The sequence below is a fragment of the Theropithecus gelada genome, chromosome 2, assembly GCF_003255815.1.
Source record: "Theropithecus gelada isolate Dixy chromosome 2, Tgel_1.0, whole genome shotgun sequence".
In the NCBI taxonomy this organism is placed as follows: Eukaryota; Metazoa; Chordata; class Mammalia; order Primates; family Cercopithecidae; genus Theropithecus; species Theropithecus gelada.
In genome coordinates this window covers 54933696-54957105 of record NC_037669.1, presented here as the reverse complement: position 1 = coordinate 54957105, position 23410 = coordinate 54933696, and the positions used below count along the sequence as shown (strand labels likewise).

The window sequence follows — 23410 nt, the reverse complement described above, 5'->3', positions numbered from 1 at the left end:
TTGGCTTACCACAACCTCCGCCTCCCGGGTTCAAGCAATTCTACTGCCTCAGCCTCCTGAGTAGCTGTGATAACAAGCACCTGCCACAACGCCCAGCTAATTTTTTTGTTTTTAGTAGAAACCGGGTTTCACCATGTTGGTCAGGCTGGTCTCGAACTCCTGACCTCAGGTAATTCACCTGGCTCAGCCTCCCAAATTGCTGGGATTACAAGCATGAGCCACCATGCCCAGTCTAAGTACAGCCTTTCATGCTTGTCTTGAGTTGTCCAATATTGGAAAATGCCAGCTCACACTGATGAGAAGCTCCTACTGTTTGGGGCTACCTATGAGCCCACTTTGAAATCCCGAGGCTGAAAGTCCTGAACATCAAAGATAAGCTGTCTGGCAAGTTAGGATGGGCATTGATGGAGAAATGCCTTACAGCTTGAGTAGTACTTTTTCACCTAACCACTTAAATGGTTATTATAAAATGGGACACTGAGAAATTAGAAGAGTGACTTAATCCCACCTGCTCAATTGAAGCTCTTCTTATAGGTGAATTTAATTAGGAAATTGTTACATATGGTATCAATTACATAGTCAGCTCAAGCCTCAAATTCAGCCGACTTTAGTTTCAAAATCAACTGCAATTTTGTTTATTTAAAGAGACTGGGGTCTTTAAAAAAGACCCACCCCAGTCTGCTGAGTAGCTAGGACAGCAGGCACCTGTCACTGTGCCCAGCTCTTTTTTTTTTTTTTTTTCTCCTTTGGTAGAAAAAGTGCTATTTTCTGTAATCCTACGTTAAAGAGAATGCTTTGAAAATAGATTTTTCTCTTCCTTTAGCCCCCTCCAACCTTCCAGATAGAACCCCGCCCCCAAAGAACACAGGCAAAGAAGAAACATCAGCCTCAATAATTTATTGCAAACTCCCTAATATCACATGCTGATGTGCTTGAGAATTCACTCAGGAATGTTCTGGGATGGGGGCCAGAAGGTAGAGAGCACCATGAAAGTGCAAACTGTGAGGCCGGATTGCTGAGGGGCAGACTTCAGGACCAGTCTGGGTGGGCTAAGCTGCCTTGGGCAGGAAGGAGCTGGGCCAGGCCAGGAGCCTGAGGTTCTCCTTTGGCCAACCCACCCCAGGTTTCCAGCCCCTCCTCCTCACTCAGGTCCTACACGGTGAGGGAGGTGTGGGGAGGTTAGCGGCTCTACAGTTGCCAGGCTTGTGGGCACTACCAGTTGAGCGTGGGGCCCCTAGTCTAGTCCTTCACTGGGGAAAGCTTCCAAGGGCTTAGGCTTTCACTGAAGTATCCTCAGACAGGTCGGGATGAGGGATGAGGCCTTGCCCTTGGGGGGCTGCCCTTCCTCTGTAGCATCGAGGAGCTGCTGCAGGTAACAGGAGGTGCCAAGCATCACGTGGCCCGTGGCCTGCATGCTGAAGAGGGCCCAGCGGAGAGCTTCCCTAGGTGGAATGAGAGGGCATGCAAGTCAAAACCACAAAGTAGGCTGGGCATGGTGCTCACACCTGTAATTCTAGCACTTTGGGAGGCCATGGAGGGTGGGTCACCTGAGGTCAGGAGTTTGAGACCAGCATGGCCAACATGGCAAATCTCTGTCTGTACTAAAAATACAAAAATTAGCCAGGCATAGTGGTGGGTGCTTGTAATCCCAGCTACTCCAGAGCCTGAGGCAAGAGAATTGCTTGAACCCAGGAGGTGGAGGTTGCAGTGAGCCGAGATGGCACCACTGCACTCCAGCCTGGGTGATAGAGCAAGATTCTATATTTAAAAACAAACAAACAAAAAACATGAGGCTGGGCGCAGTAGCTCATGCCTGTAATCCTATCACTTTAGGTGGCCGAGGCGGGTGGATCATTTGAGGTCAGGAGTTTGAGACCAGCCTGGCCAACATGGTGAAACCCTGTCTCTACTAAAAAATACAAACAATTAGGCAGGCGTGGTGGCAGACACCTGTAATCTCAGTTACTCAGGAGGCTGAGGCACAAGAATTACTTGAACCCAGGAGACAGAGGTTGTAGTGAGCTGAGATTGTACCACTACGCTCCAGCCTGGGTGACAGAGTGAGTCTCTGTCTCAAAAATAAATAAATAAATGTATAAATAATAAATAAAAAACAAGAGTGTACCCCCTCTCTGCATCCCCATATTCCCATGCTGGCCTGGAAGGGATTGGTTTCATTATGTTTGTTTTCTTCATTAATAACATTTGAATACCACTGAGGTGGTAGCACTAAAAGCACTTCATCAATTCTAGAGCGATGTGCAAACAGGAACAGATGCTGCAGATGAGGTCAGGATTAGGGCGAGGACCTGCAATTCCACCTTAACTGAGATGCCCGGAACCTCCCTACTTTCTCATGCGAAACTCCAGCTCATTTCATAATGCCTTCTATTTTTCTACTACTACTTTGGACCAGATTAATCTCCATAACATGGCTCTGCCCCTTGAGACACTCTGTTCTAGACTCTGAGGCCTTTCCAAGTCACCTGCAGTCTAACTGATGTTCAGAGTGCTGGACATGAAGACACCCATGCCTGGCATGAGCATGTACTGAAAACAGAAACTGAATTAGGCCGGCCTAAGTCCTAATCCAGTCTCATTAGCTGGGTGAACTTTAGCAAACTGCTCTAGTTCTGAGCTTCAACTCCCTCATGGGTAAAATGGGATTGCATCTGCCACCCAGGGTCATAAGGCTGAAATAGCATAAAGCAATTAACATGGGGTTGGATGTTTGGAAAGTAGGGGAAATGGGGAAGTGGGAGCGGGTTCTTTTTTTTTTTTTTTTTTTTTTGAAACAGTCTCGCTCTGTTGCCCAGAGCTGGAGTGCAGTGGCCGGATCTCAGCTCACTGCAAGCTCCGCCTCCCGGGTTCTTGCCATCCTCCTGCCTCAGCCTCCTGAGTAGCTGGGACTACAGGCGCCCGCCACCATGCCCGGCTAGTTTTTTGTATTTTTTAGTAGAGACGGGGTTTCACCATGTTAGCCAGGATGGTCTCGATCTCCTGACCTCGTGATCCGCCCATCTCGGCCTCCCAAAGTGCTGGGATTACAGGCTTGAGCCACCGCGCCCGGCCAACAGGTTCTAACCTCACATATTCTCATGCTTCCTGAGACATTTGGTTAGACTTTCAAAAATAAGTTTTAAGAAAAGTTCATTATATAGTACAAATGACTCTGGTCCATAAGACTTGCAAATTAATTCTGTCCTATGGAGGGAAGATTATTTCATCCCTCCCATTCACACGGGGGAATAATCCAATTTTGTATGTATACATTTATCTCTTTTTTTCTTCTTTTTAGAGACAAGGTCTCATGCTGTTGCCCAGGCTGGAGTACACAGTGGTATGGTCATTTCTCACTGCAGCCTCAAACTCCTGGGCTCAAGCAATCCTCCCACCTAGCTGGGATTATAGGGAGATACTACCACTGCCAGCATTTTGTGTGTGTGTGTGTGTGTGCGTGCATGCACACGCGCATGTGGTAGAGACTGGGTCTCACTATGTTGCCCAAGCTGGTCTCAAATTCCTGGGTACAACAGATCCTCCTGCCTTGACCTCCCAAAATGCTGGGATTCCAAGTGAGAGCCACTGCACCCAGCCTATCTCATCGTTCTTGCTGGACCTATATATGTGTGAGATTTTGAATTCTCCTTTGAACTGATTGTAACTTCTTGCTACTTCTCTCTTTTTTTTTTTTTTTTTTGAGACAGAGTCTCGCTTAGTCGCCCAGGCTGGAGTGCAGTGGCGCGATCTCGGCTCACTGCAAGCTCCGCCTCCCGGGTTCACGCCATTCTCCTGCCTCAGCCTCCCGAGTAGCTGGGACTACAGGCGCCCGCCGCCTCGCCCGGCTAATTTTTTGCATTTTTAGTAGAGACGGGGTTTCACCATGTTAGCCAGGATGGTCTCGATCTCCTGACCTCGTGATCCGCCCGCCTCGGCCTCCCAAAGTGCTGGGATTACAGGCGTGAGCCACCGCGCCCGGCCGCTACTTCTCTCATTAATTAATGAATTCAATTAAATCTTTGACACATGCTTTTTTTTTTTTTTTTTTTTTTGTCTGAGAGAGTCTTGCTCTTTCGCCCAGGCTGGAGTGCAGTGGCAGAATCTTGGCTCACTGCAACCTCCACCTCCCAGGTTCAAGCAATTCTCCTGCTTCAGCCTCCTGAGTAGTTGGAATTACAGGCATGCACCACAATGTCCAGCTAATTTTTGTATTTTTGTATAGATTGGGTTTTGCCATGTTGGCCAGGCTGGTCTTAAACTCCTGACCTCAAGTGATCCACCCACCTTGGCCTCCCAAAGTGCTGGGATTACAGGTGTGAGCCACCACACCTGGCCAAAACATGTTCATTTTAAAAAATTGACTAGAATACTACTTAGGAAAACTCCCTATTTCCATAAAAAAAAAGTGTAGTTTCTAGAGTGGAAAGTAGTCATAAAAGCAAAATGCATCCAAGTTCCACCAGGAGGAACACATGCACCCCTGGGCACACGCCAGTGTCGTCCACAGCAGCACTTCGAGAGCCCATCAGGCTCCATGTTGTCTGATACAGGCTATGCTTTGTCAGCACTAATGCCAGACCCAGGCGCTGAGAAGGCTGAGTCCATGTGAACAGACAGGGGCTCTCCCATTGCCCATACCCACCCTGTCCCCAGGAAATCCCACTTCACTCACTTCACGATGCGTTTGGCCCCACAGCAGTGCAGATCGTAGGAAAGGGAGTACGTATCATAAAAAGTTGCCTTCACATTCAGGCAGCCAATGAAGTCCTGTGGGTTCAGCTTGTACAGGTCAAAGGTTACACGGGCCACATCAATCTTCTTGGCAGGCTTATGGAAGAGGGACTGTGGGTGCCTCGTCCCCTGCATTGAGACAAGCAAATGGTTAGCACCCCTTGAAGACATCTCCCAGGGTCCCGATTTTCTCCCCCAACAGGTGGAACCTCACCTGTTCTGATGGGGGCTGCCATTTCTGCCCCTTCTGGAGGACCATGAACACTATATCCCCTGCCAGGGCTTGGAAGTACTCTTCTGTCTCTACAGTTGTGCCATCTTCCTCCAGCACCAGAAAGAAGGGCTTGTCTGCCAGCATCAGAGTGTCCCGGACCTGGGGAATAAGGTCAGTGATGCTTCTGCCATCCCAGAACTAGTGGGCTGGGGTCTATGAGGTGGAACTGGAGCCCAAGCCCTCTGCTGTGTAATCACTACCCAGAGACTTTATCATGGTACCTCTTGGTTCCTGACTTCAGGGTTCATAGTCTAGAATAATATTGTCCAATAAAATATAAGTCACATATAATTTTTAATTGTGATATAGTTTACATACTCTAAAAGTTACCCTCTAAAAGTGTACAATTCAGGGTTTTTTAATATATTCACAAAGTTGTGCAGCAATCACCACTATCTAATAGTGCAGTGTTTACTAGGCTGGAATGCAGTAATCGTAAGCATATCATAAGCGTTAAGTAGAGAGCATGTGACATAATTGTAGCTCATTGCAGCCTCCAACTCTTGGGCACAAGCAATCCTCCTGCCTCAGCCTCCCGAGTAGTGGGGACTACAGGCGCATGCATTACACCTGCCTAATTTTTATGTTTTTTTAAAGATGGTGTCTGGCTATGTTGCTCAGACTGGTCTCAAACTCCTGGCCTCAAGGGATCCTCCTACCTTGGCCTCCCAAAGTGCTGGGATTACAGGTATGTGCTATCATGCCCAGACATGATTCATTCTTTTTTTTTTTTTTTGGCTAATAATATTCTACTATATAGATATACCAGATTTTAAAATCTATTTATCAATGGATGAACACTTGGATTGTTTCTTTTTGACTGTTATGAATAATGCTGCTATGAGTTTTTGTGTACACGTTTTTATATGAACACAGGTTTTCAATTCTCCTGGACATATACCTAGGAGTAGAATTGCTGAGTCATACATTAACTCTATGTGTAATTTTTTTTTTTTTTTTTTTTTTGAGAGAAGGCTTTGCTCTTTAACCCAGGTTGGAATGCAGTGGTATAATCACAGCTCACTGCAGCCTCAACCTCCTGGGCTCAACGATCCTTCCACTTTAGCCTCCCAAGTAGCTGAGATTACAGGCTTGTGCCCTGGTTGTCCAGCTAATTTTTTTTGCGGGGGGAGGTGGAGACAGGGTACTGCTTTGTGGCTGAGGCTGGTCTCAAACTCCTGTGCTCAAGGAATCCTCCCACCTCAGCCTCCCAAAATGCTGGGATTTTTCAATCCCAGTGAATGCACTTGGCCTCTGCCTCTGGAGAATGGAAATAGTGGTAACTATCTTAAGGCTCTCATCAGAAGAAATACTGCAAGTCACCTGGCAGAATACATGGTCCATAATAAGAATAGGCTCCTCAGGACATTTACAACCACATCATTGGTTATTTTGGAATGATTGAATTCTCACTTCACTTTTCTTGCTTGGATTCAATAAGGAACATATTTTGCTACTTAAAAATCTTTCAATAAGGGCCTGGGCTCAGCAACACACCAATAGCAATGAACATACCTAGCTCCCTGATCTCGGTTTCTGAATACCATTCTCCACTAAAATGAAACAGACCTCCTTAGAAAAAAATGGCCAAGAATTAGGGCAGGGAAAATACAAGATGAGCCTGTAATACCTTGCTGCACCAGAAAGTAAGAAAGCATGCAAAGAATGATGGGGACAGGATTAAAAAAAAAGCACCAGAAAGTAAAAAAGCATGCAAAGAATGATAGGGACATGATAAAAAGACACAGAAGTCTGGGACAACTTGAGCATCAATAAATAATCTGTTGCCATTTATATATCCTACTAAAATAGGAATACCTGTGTCCCTTTTGATATGAATAAATAAATAGGCCAGGTGCAGTGGCTCATGCCTCTAATCCCAGCACTTTGGGAGGCCGAGGTGGGAGGATCACTTGAGGCCAGGAGTTTGAGATCAGGCTGCGAAACATAGCTAGACCCCATCGCTATTTTTTTTTTAATTAAAAATTAGGTGTGAGGTTGTGTATCTATAGTCCTAGTGAGTCAGGAGGCTGAGGTGGCAGGATCACTTGAACCTAGGAGTTTGAGGCTGCAGTGAGCCATCATCACACCACTGCATCCTAGCCTGGGCAATGGAGTGAGACCCTTTCTCTAAAAAATAATAATAATAATAATAAGTGAATACAGTGACAGATGCAGAATTCAATGTTTACTTAGTACAAAGTACTGACCTAGAAAATAAATAACAGAGAGAAAAATGTTACATAGAGAAGCTTGACTGTACCTACCACTTTATTCAAATAATCAGAACAGTAAGGTGATAAAAATTGCATATAATTTTGCACTGACAATCTTTAAAAAATTTTTTTTAGACAGGGTCTCACTCTGTCACACAGGCTAGAGCGCAGTGGTGCATTCACAGTTTACTGAAGCCTCAAATTCCTAGGCTCAAGCGATCATCCTGCCTCAGCCTCCTGAGTAACTGAAACTACAGGTGCACACCACCATGTCCAGCTAATTCCTGCATTATTTTTGTATAGATGGGGTCTCACCATGTTGCCCAGGCTGGTTTTGAACTCCTGGGCTCAAGGAATCCTCCTGCCTCGGTCTCCCAAAGTGTTAGGATTACAGGCGTGAGCCACTATGCCTGGCCTGTAACTTATTTTTATCATATTCCTGCCAAAGATATAAACCTGAATTAAAGAAATGGATAGGGCCGGGTGCAGTGGCTCATGCCTGTAATCCCAGCACTTTGGGAGGCCGAGGCAGGCAGGTCACAAGGTCAGGAGATCGAGACCATCCTGGCTAACATGGTGAAACCACGTCTCTACTAAAAATACAAAAAAAAATTAGCCAGGCATGGTGGCAGGTGCCCGTAGTCCCAGCTACTTGGGAGGCTGAGGCAGGAGGATGGTGGGAACCCAGGAGGTGGAGCTTGCAGTGAGCCAAGATCGCACCACTGCACTCCAGCCTGGTCAACAGAGCAAGACTCCGTCTCAACAAAAAGAAAAAAGAAAGAAAGAAAGAAATGGATAGTTCCAAACCAAGGGCCAGTAAACAAAAATAGTTGGCTCACAATCTTCAAAATGGTCAAGGTCATGAAAGTCAAGGAAACACTGAAAAACTGTTCCAGACTAAAGGAAACTAAAGAACCATACAATTAAATAAACACTTGATCCTGACCTGGATCCTTTCACTACAAAGGATATTATTGGGACAACTGGCAATGCTTGAGTCTCAGGATTCAATTACAGTAATGTAATACTGTTTCCTGATTGTAATAGTTGTATGATGGCTACACAGGAGAATATCCTTGTTTGTAGAAAATGCACATTGAAGTATCCAAGAGTAATAGGCAGCAAGTTGGCAACTTAGTCTCAAATGATTCAGGAAAAGTTTTGTATTGTATTTGTACTGTGTAACTTTTGTTAGTTTGTAATTGCTTCCTCCAGAGGAAGCCATATATAACAAGGACATTTTGATGCCAGGGGTGCCCAGGCCTCAGGGCAAAAAAGCAGCACCAAGTCCAGACTAGAGTATGAACAGGTCCTTTTGATCGAAAGCACAAGAAATGTAGTCTGCACAGCCAGAAGCCTTACAAAGGAGGGGAAATTTGCTCCCCGGAAGAATAGAACTAATACACAGAAATAGGGGAGGAAACTTAGAATAAAGAGGTGAGCTATGATTTATGTATGTTAAATAGAACCTAGTACTTGAAAGCCTAATCCAAACATTTGACCTGTACCAGGCACCTGGGATTGCAGGTCCCACCCCTATAGAGATGATCACTGAGGACGGGCGTGGTGGCTCATGCCTGTAATCCTAGCACTTTGGGAGGCAGAGGCAGGTGGATTTCCTGAGGTTGGGAGTTTGAGACCAGCCTGGTCAACATGACGAAACACCGTCTCTACTAAAAATACAAAAAAATTAACTGGGCGTGGTGGTACATGCCTATAGTCCCAGCTTCTTGGGAGGCTGAGGCATGAGAATCACTTGAACCTTGGAGGCGGAGGCTTCAGTGAGTCGAGATCATGCCACTGCACTACAACTTGGGTGACATAGCAAGACTCCATCTCAGGCTGGGCGTGGTAGCTCACACCTGTAATCCCAACACTTTGGGAGGCCGAGGTGGGTGGATTGCCTGAGCTCAGGAGTTCGAGACTAGCCTGGGCAACACGGTGAAACCCTGTCTCTACTAAAGTGCAAAAAATTAGCTGGGTGTGGTGGTGTGTGCCGGTCGTCCCAGCTACTCGGGAGGCTGAGGCAGGAGAATCGCTTGATCCTGGGAGGCAGAGGTTGCAGTGAGCCGAGATTGCACCATTGCACTCCAGCCTGGGTGACAAGAGCGAGACTTCGTCTCAAAAAAAAAAAAAAAGAAACAAAAACCAAAACAAAAAAACTAATGGAAGTGGGAAGCAAGAGATTTTCCAGCAAGAAAAATGTGCCCTGAAAATACCACTAACCTACTGATAGTGTAGGATGGTAACATACTGCCCCGCCCACCTGCCGTTACCAAACAGACATCAGCCATTGCTATCAGTTGGACGCTGTCCAGGTGGGCATTACCATATGTAGGTGCTGGTAGGTATCAGAAAGGAAACTGCCACCTTCTAAGCCCTGAATCTCAGCTCACAGCTAGGCTGTGCAATGTGCAGGGCACTCTCACCTTCAGGAGGAGGTCCTCAAGACTGTAAGCCATGATGCCCTTCCTCACGCTTCGATCTGCAGTGCTTATGCGGCAGGGCCGGGCCCTGGGGGCCACGGGGCTGGGCTCCGACAGCAGCTGCTGGGTCACCACAGAGGTACGCACTGACACGCGCCTGGGGGCAGTTGAAGCATCAGGGTGAGCCGCCCACTTTGCCCAACCCTTGCCCACCACACAGGGGAGCCACCTCCCCACCCCTCCAGACCAGGCTCATGATCAGTCAAGCCCCCATCGCCTGCTAATCCTGCTCTAGTCTTACTCAAAAGCCTGCTAGAGGCCAGGCACGGTGGCTCATGCCTGTAATCCCATACTTTGGAAGGCTGAGGTGGGCAGATCACTTGAAGTCAGGAGTTCAAGACCACCCTGGCTAACATGGTGAAACCCCATCTCTACTAAAAATACAAAGATTAGCCAGCGTGGTGGCATATGCCTGTAATCACAGCTCCGTAGGCAGGGACACAAGAATTGCTTGAACCCTGGGAGGCAGCAGAGGTTGTAGTGAGCTATGATGGCACCACTGCACTCCATTCTGGGCAACAGAGTGAGACCTTGACTTAAAAAAAAAAAAAAGAAAGAAAAAGAAAAAAAGCCTGCTAGAGCAGTGCATCTCAAACTTTGAAGGGCACGTAAGTCACCAGGGCATCTGTTCAAATGCAGATTCTGATTGAGTAGACCTGGGTGAGGCCTGAGATTCCAAATGTTTCACAAGTTCCCAAGTGATGTTGATATGCTGGTTCTCAGACCATGAGGAGTAAGTAGCAAAGTAATAAAAGACCCATCTCACGTTCCCCCAATTACCACCTCTCTCTTGGCTTCACTCTCCTCACCTGTAAAGTTGGATGAAGTGGGGGAAACCCGAAGTCAATATAAGGTATTTTTTTAACTGAAGCACTCAATTTAGAACCAAAGGAATGGAAAGGACCTGGATTTTACAGTCAGGCAGTCCCAATTTAGAATTTTGGCTCCCTCATGGATTTGCTGGGTGATTGAGAGCACCCACTATGTGCCTCAGTTCTCTCACCTATTAATTTGGTATAATAACCCCCACTTCCCAAAGTTGTTGTGAGGCTTACATGAGATCAGGAGTAAAAGCACCAAGCATAGCGTCTACTCCTTTCTATGCACGGTGTGGTGGTAGTGTAGGCAGCAGCATTAATATCACCCAGGGACTTCTTGGCAGTGCAGAATCTCAGGTCCCACTCCAGACCTCCTGAATCAGAATCTGCACTTGAACAAGGTCCCCTGTGACCTATATACCCACTAAAGTTTGAGAAGTTCTGGCTTACAGCTCATAGGTGGCTCCCTTTCCATTCTGCCCATGGCTTTCCTCACCTGGAAAGGGACTTGGGGTAGAGAAGGCTAAGGGACTTCATGGCGTATTCCATCCTTGTCAGCTGGACTGTGTTGGACCTGGGAAAGAGGCAGAAACAACTCATCAGTGTGAGATGAGAGGGTTCCCATCTCTCTCATTGTTAGGCATGGTGCAACCCAACCCCTCTTCAGCAACCCTCCTCCCTCTTCTATCCCAACTCACACATACCTCCCCCAGCCCTTCTCCTGTCCGGTCCCAGGCATGCCAACCAAGACCAAGCTGGAGACCCCACCCCTTTCCCCACCGGGTGCTCAGGCTCAGCCTCACTCAGCAGCTACTGCTCCTGCCCCAGTCCCACTCACTCCATGTTTCTCAGCCCCTGGCTTTGGTCACACTGAGCAGATATCCCAAGTCAGGGCTGAAGAAGCCTTGCCCGATATTTTCCTGTCCTTGGGGACAGAGTCCACTTTACGCTGGCAGGAGGTGAGTCACACCACCTCACACTTCTGGGGACCGTTCCCTCACCTCTAGTCCAGAGACCTCACAGGCAGGCAGCCCAGTCAAAGCCTGCTCTCTCCCATGGGTCCTTGAGCAATCTGAACCCCTTCCTGAGGCTTCCCATGGGCCAAAAGAACATTCTGTGATGGTAGAGGCATGCCTTGTACATACTCTCCAATACCATTGCTACCAGCCCCATGTGGCTATTGAATATTTGAAACATAACGTGTGATTCAGGAGCTGGAATTTTTTTTTTTTTTTTTAGTTTCACTCTTGTCACCCAGGCTAGAGTGCATATGGGGCGATCTCGCTCACTACAACCTTCACCTCCTGGGTTCAAGCAATTATCCTGCCTCAGCGTCCCCAGTAGCTGGAAATACAGGGGCATTTGCCACCACATCCATCTAACTTTTTTTTTTTTTTTTTTTTTTTGTATTTTTAGTAGAGATTGGGATTCATCATGTTGGCTAGGTTGGTCTTGAACTCCTGATCTCAGGTGATCTCCCTGCCTCGGCCTCCCAGAGTGCGGGGATTACAGGCATGAGCCACTGCACCCGGCACAGGAGCTGTATTTTTTACTTTATTGAATTTTAACTAATTTAAATTTAAATAGCCACGTTGCCATGTGGCTCCTGGCATCCGTATTAGATCACAGGTCTAAGCAGACAGCCCTGGGCTCATCTGTCACCACTTTTTCTCTTAAACCTCTGCTCCAGCTCTTGAAGGCCCCAACCCTTTGCACAGATAGTTCCCTCCACCTGTAGTGCCTTTCTCTGATCCAGGGCGAAACTTTTGCAGCCTTGAAGACTCAGTTTCATTGCTTTCCACTCTTTAAAAGGAAAGTCTTCTTAGACCACTCACAAAATTATTACCCCTTCATCCTGCTGTTCCCAGCCAAGTGTGCCTCTGGGTCTGTTTGTGCTGTAGCCCCTCAGTCCCTGGGTGCCTGGCCCTGAGGTCCTCTTCCTATTCGAAGCCCCCAGCACAGGTAGGGCTTCGCACAGAGCAAGGGGCACAAGGGGTGGACATAAAAGCCCCCTTGCCAGTTGGGGACAATCACTCTCTCCTTTTAACAATTTGGGGGACTTTCCAGACCAGGCCCCACAGAGGCAGAAAGCCCTCTTCCCCACTTAGCACTACAGTAGTTCTAGTCCTAGCTACATGGGAGGCTGAGGCAGGAGGATTCTGCTCGCCTCAGCCTCACCCACTTCTTATCCCTAGCAAAACTGCCAAGAGCTACCTAACCTGCTCTCCAGGAGCAAAGAAAAAAAAAAAATTCCCCAAACCCAAAACAATAACAAACTCCTTACCTCCCCCTCACAGCCTCCTGGAAATACTGCCCTGTCCTGCCCAGCGCTCCCTTCATTTATTTCCAGCCCCCATGAAGCTCCTCCCCAGCCTTCAGCCCCAGCTGGGGAAAAAGGCTTGGGGTGAGAGCTGCAAGCCAGCCTCACTTCTAGAAAAGGCCTAAAAGGAGGGGAGAAGCCACGTTTCGAAAGCTTTGGCAAAAGGGATGGTCCATGACGTGAGATCAAGCACAGAGGGCACAGAAAGCAGGCAGATGTGGGTTGTGGTCCCAACTCTACCCCATATCAGCTTGCTTGAGCTTAGACAGGTCACCTGACTTCTGTGAGCCCCCGTTTCTCTTCTCTGTATAACGAGGATAATGATTCCTGTTTTACAGGGTAGTGGTGAGGATTAGTGACAATAAAAGTAAAGGGGCACAGTGGCTCATGCCTGTAATCCCAGTGTTTTGGGAGGCTGAGGCGGGAGGATTGCTTGAGGACAGGGGAGGGGTTGGAGGACAACCTGGGCAACAGAGTGAGACCCTGTCTCTGAAAAGAAAGAAAGGAAGAAAGGAAAAAGTAGCCTGGGTGCAGTGGCTCACGCCTGTAATCCCAGCACTTTGGGAGGCCGAGGTGGTGAGTCACTTGAGGTCAGGAGTTTGAGACCAGCATGGGTGGTGAGTCACTTGAGGTCAGGAGTTTGAGACCAGCATGGCCAACATGGTGAAACCCCATCTCTACTAAAAATACAAAAATGAGCCAGGTGTGATGGTGTGCGCCTGTAATCCCAGCTACCTGGGAGGCTGAGGCAGGAGAATTGCCTGAGCCTGGGAGACAGAGGTTTCGGTGAGCCTAGATCACACCACTGCACTCCATTCTGGGCAACAGAGTGAGACCTTGTCTAAAAAAAAAAAAGAAAAGAAAAGAAAGGCCAGGCGCGGTAGCTCACACCTCTAATCCCAGCACTTTGGGAGGCCGAGACCAGTAGATCACAAGGTCAAGAGTTCGAGACCAGCCTGGCCAATATGGTGAAACCCCGTCTCTACTAAAAATACAAAAATTAGCTGGGCGTGGTAGTGGGTGTCTGTAGCCCAGCTACTCAGGAGGCTGAGGCAGGAGAATCACTTGAACCCAGGAGGCGGAGGATGCAGTGAGCTGAGATCACACCACTGTACTCCAGCCTGGGTGACACAGCAAGACTCTGTCTCAAAAAAAAAAGTAAAGGCTTTGCAAACATAAACACTCAATAGATCCAAGTGATTATTACTATTACTGATAATATATGTTATTATTTTTAAATTTTTTTGTATTTTTCTCAATTTGATAATGTACATATTAAATCACAGCAGAGAGTAAGACAAGCTGAAATGTGGAGTGGTTAAGAGTGTAAGATCTGTGACCCGGCAGTTCCACTTCTGTGTGTGTGTGTGTGTGGTGTGTGTGTGTGTGTCACATAGAGCACATCTGTTGTCCCAGCTGCTCAGAAGGAGGCTGAAGCAAGAGGATCACTTGAGCCCAGGAATTCAAATTTAGCCTGAGTAATATAGGGAGACCCTGTATTTACAAAAGAAAAGAAACAAAACCAAAACCAAATTACATATATATGTGTGTGTGTGTATATATATATACACACACACACATATACACACATACATATATCCAAAAGAAATGAAAATATATGTCTACACAAAAACTTGTATGTGAATATTCATAAGATTATTCATAATAGCCAAAAGGTAGAAACACATGAATGTTCAATTGATAAATCAATTTTTTAAACGTGCATATCCATACATGGTATATTATTTGTCAAAAAGGATCCATGCTACCACATGGAGGAACCTTGCAAACAGCACAGAAAGTAGACAAAGCCAGTCACAGGAATCATATACACGTTGTATGATTCCACTTATATGAAATGTTTACAATAGGCAAATCTATAGGGCCGGGTGCCGTGGCTCACGCCTGTAATCCCAGCACTTTGGGAGGCCGAGGCAGGCGGATCATGAGGTCAGGAGATAGAGACCATCCTGGCTAACATGGTGAAACCCCGTCTCTACTGAAAATACAAAAAATTAGCCGGGGTGGTGGCGGGCGCCTGTCCCAGCTACTCGGGAGGCTGAGGCAGAAGAATGGCGTGAACCCGGGAGGCGAAGCTTGCAGTGAGCCCAGATCGCGCCACTGCACTTCAGCCTGGGCGACAAAAGGGGACCCCCTCAAAAAAAAAAAAAAAAAAAAAAAGACAAAATAGGTTGCTTCCGGCTGGGAGTAGGGGATGGGAGGGGAACGGGGAGTGGCTGCTAATTGGTACAGGGTTTCTTTTAGGGTTTTTTTTTTTCTTTTTTTGAGACGGAGTCTTGCTCTGTCGCACAGGCTGGAGTGCGGTGGCGCGATCTCAGCTCACTGCAAGCTCCGCCTCCGGGGTTCACGCCATTCTCCTGCCTCAGCCTCCCGAGTAGCTGGGATTACAGGCACCCGACACCACGCCCAGCTACTTTTTGTATTTTTAGTAGAGACGGGGTTTCACCGTGTTAGCTAGGATGGTCTCCATCTCCTGACCTCGTGAGCCACCCACTTCTGCCTCCCAAAGTGCTGGGATTACAGGTGTGAGCCACCACGCCCAGCCTTTCATTTTCTTTTTGAGACAGACCCTTGCTCTGTCACCCAGGCTGGAGTGCAGTGGCGCCATCTCGGCTCACTGCAAGCTCCGCCTCCCGGCCTTCTTTTTTTTTTTTTTTTTTTGATACAGAGTCTCGGAGTCTTGCTATGTTACCCAGGCTGGAGTGCAATGGTGCAATCTCAGTTTAGGGCAACCTCCGCCTCCCACAGGCGGGTGCCACCACACCTAGCTAATTTTTGTATTTTTAGTAGAGACAAGGTTTCACCATGTTGCCCAGTCTGGTCTGGAATTCTTGACCTCAAGTGATCTACCTGCCTCTGCCTCCCAAAGTGCTGAGATTACAGGCATGAACTACTGCGCCTGGCCAGGTCTCTCTCTTTTTTTTTTTAACCTATTAATTACAAACTATTTCGGTGATGGTTGTACAACCCTGTAAATATACTAAAAATCATTGACCTGTACACTTGAGTGGGTGATGTGAATTCTATGTCAATAAAGCTGTGTTTTTAAAAAAACATTTAACCTCATCTTTCTTTTAACACAGGGTTTTTCACACTTTGGTGCATCAGAATCACCTGGCAGGTTTGTTAAAATTCAGATTGCTAGGCCCCACCCCAGAATTTCTCAGTAAGTCTGGGGTGGTGCCTAGGAATTTGCATTACTAAAGGTTCCCAGGTGATTCAGAAGCCATGGCTGCTCAGGGAACCCACTTTGAGAACCAGTGGTCTAGTGCTAGCTGTGTGAGCTAAGTTCTCTAAGCTTCAGTTTGATCCAACAACTGGGGATAAAAATAGCTCTATAGAATCTGGTTTCCATGAAGATTAACTTGCTACAGAGTCTAGTGCATCCTTAGAGCTCAATAAATGGCAATTATTATTATTATTTAGATCTAAATCCTTCCCTGGAGGGGCTCTCAGGCAACCATCATTCATTTATTCAGCAAATATTTAGTAAGCAGTTACTATATGCCAGTCCTTCTGGGGCTAAGAATACAACAGGAAAGAAGACAGCCTTGTCCTAGACTTCAAGGAGCTGACATTCCTGAGGAAGGTGTGAACTCAGACCATGAAAAAATATGCAAATAAACAAAATAATTTCAGATAATGATGTTCTAGGAAGAAAACAAAACAAAGTGATATAATAACAACAGCTGGATAGTAAGATTGGCCTGTGCGTTCAAGAAATGCCTCCAAGGAGGTGAGTTTTGAGGTAAATCCTAAATCTTGGGGAATGATCAAGACAAAGGAAACATCATTGCAAAGGATTTGAGAAGGGAGCATGAAAAGAGAGTGAGGAGACAGGAACACAAATAACTTAAACTTAAGGACAGACCAAGAGCCAGGAGAAAGGTACAAGCAAAACCCTTTAGGGAAGAGGTTCTGGAGAGAGTCGGGGCCCCTCCCTTCAACAGTCATGGCTCAAATATTTATTACTCCACTGTGTACTTGGTGTCCCGAGACAGACAGGCCAATAGATGACTCAGGAGAGTCATCTCTGACAGAAAACCAGACACAGAAAGACAAAGATAACCACGAGCTAAAGCCAGAGAGCACTGTCTGAGGGTGAAGGATAAACCCGGGGGATTTTTCACAGCAATTAGGAGAGGGAGATGGTTTTGACTCCACTGGAATTTATCTATTCAACTAGCATTTCTTTTCTTTTTAAATTTTTTTTCATTTTTCTTTTTTCTTTTAATGGAGATGGAGTTTTGCCATGTTGCCCAGGCTGGTCTTGAACTCCTGGGCTCGAGCTCCCAAAGTGCTGGGATTACAGGCGTTGAAATGTTCACACTATGCCAGACACTATGAGCTGCTGGGGACATGGATGACTTAGTTCTTGTCCCTGCCTTTGGGGAATTCACATTCCAGTGAGAAAGGCAATGTCTGAGCATGGTTCTCAAACTCTGTAGTGCATGAAAATCATCTGGGACACCTTGGATTGGAAAAGTACTGTAGCTACAAGTCAAAATTGAGAAGCCACTAAATTAAAAAATATATTCCTCATGTTAAATTTATAACACCATGAACAAAAAGTCAAAAGACGTAAAATAAATAGGGAAAATACTGTATATTTGAACTAATATCACAGACAAGAAGCTAGTCTCTCTCTTTCTTTCTCATTCTTTCCTCCCTACTCTATCTACATATAATTAAGGGCCAGGGCGGTGGCTCATGCCTGTAATCTCAGTACTTTGGGAGGCGGGGGCAGGCAGATCACGAGGTCAGGAGATCGAGGGAGACCATCTTGGTTAACATGGTGAAACCCCATCTTTACTAAAAAAATACAAAAAAATTAGCCAGGCATGGTGGCGGGCGCCTGTAGTCCCAGCTACTCGGGAAGCTGAGCCAGGAGAAGGGTGTGAACCTGGGAGGCGGAGCTTGCAGTGAGCCGAGATTGTGCCACTGCACCCCAACCTGGGCGACAGAGAGAGACTCTGTCTCAAAAAAATAAAAATAAAAAAATAAGAAGACTGAGCCGGGTATGGTGGCTCCCACCACGCCCAGCACTTTGGAGGTCGAGGCAGGTGGATTGCCTGAGGTCAGGAGTTCGAGACCAGTCTGGCCAACAGACTACCAAGTTGTTGCTAGAGCTGGGACTCAGACAGACTCATATATTGCTGGTGAGAATATAATTGGTATAACCACTATGGAAGGCATTCTGACAAGATCTATCAAAATTTCAAGCACAATATATTCTTTGATCCAGCAATACCACCTCTGGGATTCCAGACTACAGATCTACTTGACCATGAGTAAAATTATATATGTACAAGGTTATTCTCTGAAGCTATATTTGTAATAGCAAAATATTGGAAACACAAATGTCCAACAAGAGGGGGTACGTCAGGTAAATTATGTTATAGTCATATAATGAAATGGCACTAAGAAAAAAGAGGGCCAGGCGCGGTGGCTCATGCCTGTAATCCCAGCACTTTGGGAGACGGAGGCAGGCAAATCATCTGAGATCAGGAGTTGGAGACCAGCCTGGTCAACATGGTGAAACCCTGTCTCTACTCAAAAAATACAAAAATTAGCCAGGCGTGGTGGCACGCTTCTGTAATCCCAGCTACTCAGGAGGCTGAGGCAGGAGAATCACTTGAACCCGAGAAGCAGAGGTTGCAGTGAGCTGAGAATGTGCCACTGCACTCTGGCCTGAGCAACAAGAGTGAAACTCCGTCTCAAAAAACCAAAAAAACAAAACCAAACCAAAACAAAAAACAACAAAAGAGTTTCTTTATGTACTGATCTGGAGAAAACAGTCAAGACATATTGTTCAGTCAAAATAAGGCAGGGTCGGGGCACAGTGGCTCACACCTGTAATCCTAGCAGTCTGTGAGGCCGAGGCAGGAGTATTGCTTGAGGCCAGGAGTTCAAGACCAGCCTGGACAACATGGTAAGACCTTGTCTCTACAAAAAACACAAAAATTAGCTGGGTGTGGTGAAACACGTCCCAGCTACTCAGGAGGCCGAGGTGGGAGGGCCCCTTGAGCCCAGGAGTTCGAGGTTGTAGTGAGCCACGATTGTACCACTGCACTTCAGTCTGAGCAAGACCCTATCTCTAAAAATATAAATAAAATAAGGCCAGATGTGGTGGCTCATGCCTGTAATCCTAGCACTTTGGGAGGCTAAGGCAGGAAGTTTGCTTGAGGCCAAGAATTTGAAACCAGCCTGGGCAACATAGCAAGACCCCCATCTCTATAAAAAATGTAAAATAAGCCAGGCATAGTAGTGCATGCCTATAATCCAAGCTACTCGCATGGCTGAGGCAGGAGGCTCACTTGAGCCCAGGAGATCAAGGCTCAGTGAGCCACGATGGTACCACTGCACTCCAGCCTGGGCAACAGAGCAAGACGCTGTCTCAAAAAAAATAATAATTAATTAAATAAAAAATAAAAATATTCTGAGAGTTTGTAGCTTCCCCAGGCTGCCAAGGAAATTCATGGCACGAAAACAGCTATGAACCTCTGCTCTAAACAGCCATGCCTTTGCATTAGCATCCTTTCCATATGACCATTTGTATTTTCTTTTTGAGACAAGGTCTTGCTCTGTTGCCCAGGTTGGAGTGCAATGGTGTAATCATGGCTCACTGAAGCCTCAACCTGCTGGGCTCAAGTGATCCTCCCATCTCAGCCTCCTGAGTAGCTGAGACTACAGACATATGCCATCTTGCCTGGCTAATTTTTTTTTTTTTTTTAGAGATAGGTTCTTGCTACGTCGCCCAGGCTGATCTCAAATTCCTGGACTCAAGCAATCCTCCTGCCTCAGCCTCCCAAAGTGCTGGGATTATAGGCATAAGCCACCATGCTCAAGGTCTCATCATGTTGCCCAGACTGGCCTCAAACTCCTGAACTCAAGCAATCTTCCCACCTCAGCCTCATGAGTAGCTGGGACTACAGGTACATGCCACCGCAGCCAGCTTATTGTTTGGTTTTTGAACCATGTAAACACATTATCTAGTCAACATTTTAAATTAAAAAGATATTCTTAGGCCCAACTTTGGGGAATGATTCATTTGGGTAACGGGGGCCCAGAAATCTGTGGTTTTAACAAGCATCCTGGATGAGTCTATCACAGATGGTTCTAGACCAGGCTTCACAGACAGCAAAAACGATGAGAGCTAACGTGGAAGCAGGTGATTTTTGGTGCAGTAAGATGGGTCCTAAAGGGTCAGCAGGATTTCCACAGGAGAAAGAAAGACATTCTAGAGAGCCTGGGGGGAGGTGACAAATATTCCTGGCCCATTTTCCCAGAGGTCCTGAACCCTCTTAGTTATCCCTCAATGGGTCCTGAACCCTCTTAGTTATCCCTTAAACAGGACAGTAACAGATCTGGCAGAAAAATCCTCCAGCCCTAGGGTCACTTTGGTCTGAGTTCTTACAGTGCTATTGCTGTGTGATCCTGGGCAAGTCACTTCCCCTTTCTGAGCCTTAGTTTTCCCTTGTGTAAGATAATGATAACAAAAGTAGTTATCTCCAAGGGTAATGGAAAAAGAGAATGAGTTCACATGTGTGAATATGCCTAGCATAGAGTAGGTACTCAATAGATATTGCTGATTTCTTTTGTCTCACTCTGTCACCCAGGCTGGAGTGCAATGGTATGATCTCGGCTCACTGCAAACTCCGCCTCCCAGGTTCAAGCGATTCTCCTGCCTCAGCCTCCTGAGTAGCTGGGACTACAGGCACATGCCACCATGCCCAGATAATTTTTTGTATTTTTAGTAGAGACGGGCTTTCACCGTGTTAGCCAGGATGGTCTCTATCTCCTGACCTCGTGATCCGCCCACCTCGGCCTCCCAAAGTTCTGGGATTACAGGCGTGAGCCACTGTGCCCGGCCTTTTTTCTTATTTTTTTTTAAATTTGAGACAGGGTCTCACTCTGTTGCTCAGGCTGGAGTGCAGTAGTGTGATCTTGGGTCACTGCAACCTCCGCCTCCTGGGTTCAAGTGATTCTCCTGCCTCAGCTTCCCGAGTTAGCCGGGACTACAGGTATGAGCTACCACACCCTGATAATTTTTGTATTTCTTTTAGTAGAGACATGGTTTCACCATTTTGACCAGGCTAGTCTTGAACTCCTGACCTCAAGTGACCCACGACCTCGGCCTCCCAAAGTGCTGGGATTACAGGTGTGAGCCATGCTCGGCCAATGTTGCTGATTTCTTGCTTGTCTTTCTCAGATCCCAGCCACACAGAATCCCTTCCTAATGTGAGCCCTTTGCTAGTCATATGTGCTCTTGTTACCCACCTACGGATGTTAAATCCCAAGGAACTCAAATCTGTTCCTGTCTGTCCATTGCCACCTCTTAACCCAAGCCACCCCTAGGATTGCCTGAATTACTGCAGTAGCCTTCAAGTGATTCCTCTGCTTCACCCTTGGTCCCTGTGAGCCATTCTCTACACAGCAACTAGATCTAGCTATCTTTAGTTATTTACAGACAGTGTCTTACTCTGTTGCCCAGAATGGAGTGCAGTGGCATAATCATGGCTCACTGTAACCTTGAACTCCTGGTCTCAAATGATTCTCCCACCTCATCCTCCCGAGTAGCCTGGACTACAGGCACGCACCACCATCCCAGCTAATATTATTTTATTTTTGTAGAGACAGGAGTCTCACTATGTTGCCCAGGCTGATCTCCTGCCTTGGCCTCCCAAAATGCTGAGATTACAGCCTTGAGGCACTGTGTCCCCACCTAGATCTATCTTTTTTTTTTTTTTTTGAGACGGAGTCTCGCTCTGCCGCCCAGGCTGGAGTGCAGTGGCCGGATCTCTGCTCACTGCAAGCTCCGCCTCCCGGGTTCACGCCATTCTCCTGCCTCAGCCTTCCGAGTAGCTGGGACTACAGGCGCCCGCCACCGCGCCCGGCTAGTTTTTTGTATTTTTTAGTAGAGACGGGGTTTCACCATGTTAGCCAGGATGGTCTCGATCTCCTGACCTCGTGATCCGCCCGTCTCGGCCTCCCAAAGTGCTGGGATTACAGGCTTGAGCCACCGCGCCCGGCCTAGATCTATCTTTTAAAAATGCAAAATTGTGTCATTTTCCTGGTTAAACCTTTCAGTGGTTCCCCAAACCGCCTGGGATAAAGACTTAACTCTTTACTGAACCCTGCAAATGCTCCAGTCACTCTTAAGTTCCTTAGTTCTTTGAACAGCCAAGTGCTCTCTGGATTTGGGGCCTTCTCACGTGCTGTTCCCTCTGCCTGAAAAGCTCCGCTCCCCACCTCTTTAGCTAATTCCCACTCAGGCTTCAGACAGCTTAATTGCTGCCACTCCAGAGAGACTTTCCTAACCCTCCAGGTCAGGGAGAGAGGCCTCATTTTTCCTCCCTCAGCCTCCTGTGTTTTCTTGTATTTCTTTTTTTTTTTTTTTGAGACGGAGTCTCGCTCTGTCGCCCAGGCTGGAGTGTAGTGGCGCGATCTCGGCTCACTGCAAGCTCCGCCTCCCGGGTTCACGCCATTCTCCTGCCTCAGCCTCCCGAGTAGCTGGGACTACAGGCGCCCGCCACCTCGCCCGGCTAATTTTTTTGTATTTTTTTTTTAGTAGAGACGGGGTTTCACCGTGTTAGCCAGGATGGTCTCGATCTCCTGACCTCGTGATCCACCCGTCTCAGCCTCCCAAAGTGCTGGGATTACAGGCTTGAGCCACCGCGCCCGGCCGTATTTCTTAGCTTCATGGGTACAAGTTCTTCCCCCGACTGGGCTGTGATCCCTCAGGGGAAATGGACCAAGTTTATTTCTGTGTCTGCAGGTCATAGCACAACAGTATCCTGGTGCATGGTGGATGCTCAGTATACATGCTTTTTTCTTTCTTTTTTTCTTTATTCGGATAACATAACTTCTTTCTTTAAAGTTTTGCTTAGTATTTTGTTGTTGTGGCAAAATGCACACAACATAAAACTTACTATGTTAATCATTTTTAAGTGTACGGTTCAGTGGCATTAAGCACACACATACAGTTGTACAATCAACACCACCATCCATCTCCAGAACATTTTTCATCTTCCCAAACTGAAACTCTGTATCCATTAAACACTAACTCCCCATTCCCTGTCCACCCCTCAAGCTTCTGGCAATGGTCATTCTACTTTGTCTCTACAGATAAAATTTATTTGGAAATAATTTTTCTTTCATGGCCTTGACATTTTTGAAGAGTACGGTCCAGCTCTCTTCTAGAATGTCCCTCCGTCTGGATTTATGTCATTTCTTCATGACTAGATTCAGTTAGGTATTCTTCGGAGAAACATCTTAGAAGTGATGCTGTGTCCTCAGAATATTAAAAGAGGCACAAGATATCAGTTTATCTCATTATTGATCAAATTAATTGGTTAAGGGGGACAAGCCAGATTTCCTCACTGAGAGGTTCCCGTTTTCTCTTTGCAATTATTAAATGTGAGAAACTTATTATGAGACGGAGTCTCACTCTGCACTCTGTCCCCCAAGCTGGAGTGCAGTGGCACATTCTCGACTTACTGCAACCTCTGCCTCCCTGGTTCAAGCGATCCTCCTGCCTCAGC

At 46.8% G+C, this 23410-nt stretch overlaps 1 protein-coding gene across 6 annotated transcripts; it reads right to left on the bottom strand.

Annotated features, from left to right (window-relative positions):
- Positions 1–879: 879 nt before the first annotated feature.
- On the bottom strand, positions 880–12840 carry CIDEC (cell death inducing DFFA like effector c). Of its 6 annotated transcripts, none has more exons than XM_025377715.1 (7): positions 12810–12840; positions 11527–11639; positions 11022–11099; positions 9651–9804; positions 4946–5104; positions 4673–4860; positions 880–1442 (listed from the first exon to the last, which is right to left on the bottom strand). In XM_025377715.1, exons 3-7 carry the CDS (start codon positions 11072–11074, stop codon positions 1280–1282), a joined length of 717 nt encoding a protein of 238 aa, XP_025233500.1. In that variant the 5' UTR covers positions 11075–11099; positions 11527–11639; positions 12810–12840; the 3' UTR covers positions 880–1279. The 6 variants fall into 6 exon arrangements, with proteins under 6 accessions (XP_025233500.1, XP_025233499.1, XP_025233502.1 ...); XM_025377714.1 differs by lacking the exon at positions 11527–11639 and adding an exon at positions 5227–5256 and having other exon boundaries at positions 12810–12834; XM_025377717.1 differs by lacking the exon at positions 9651–9804.
- Positions 12841–23410: the final 10570 nt, after the last annotated feature.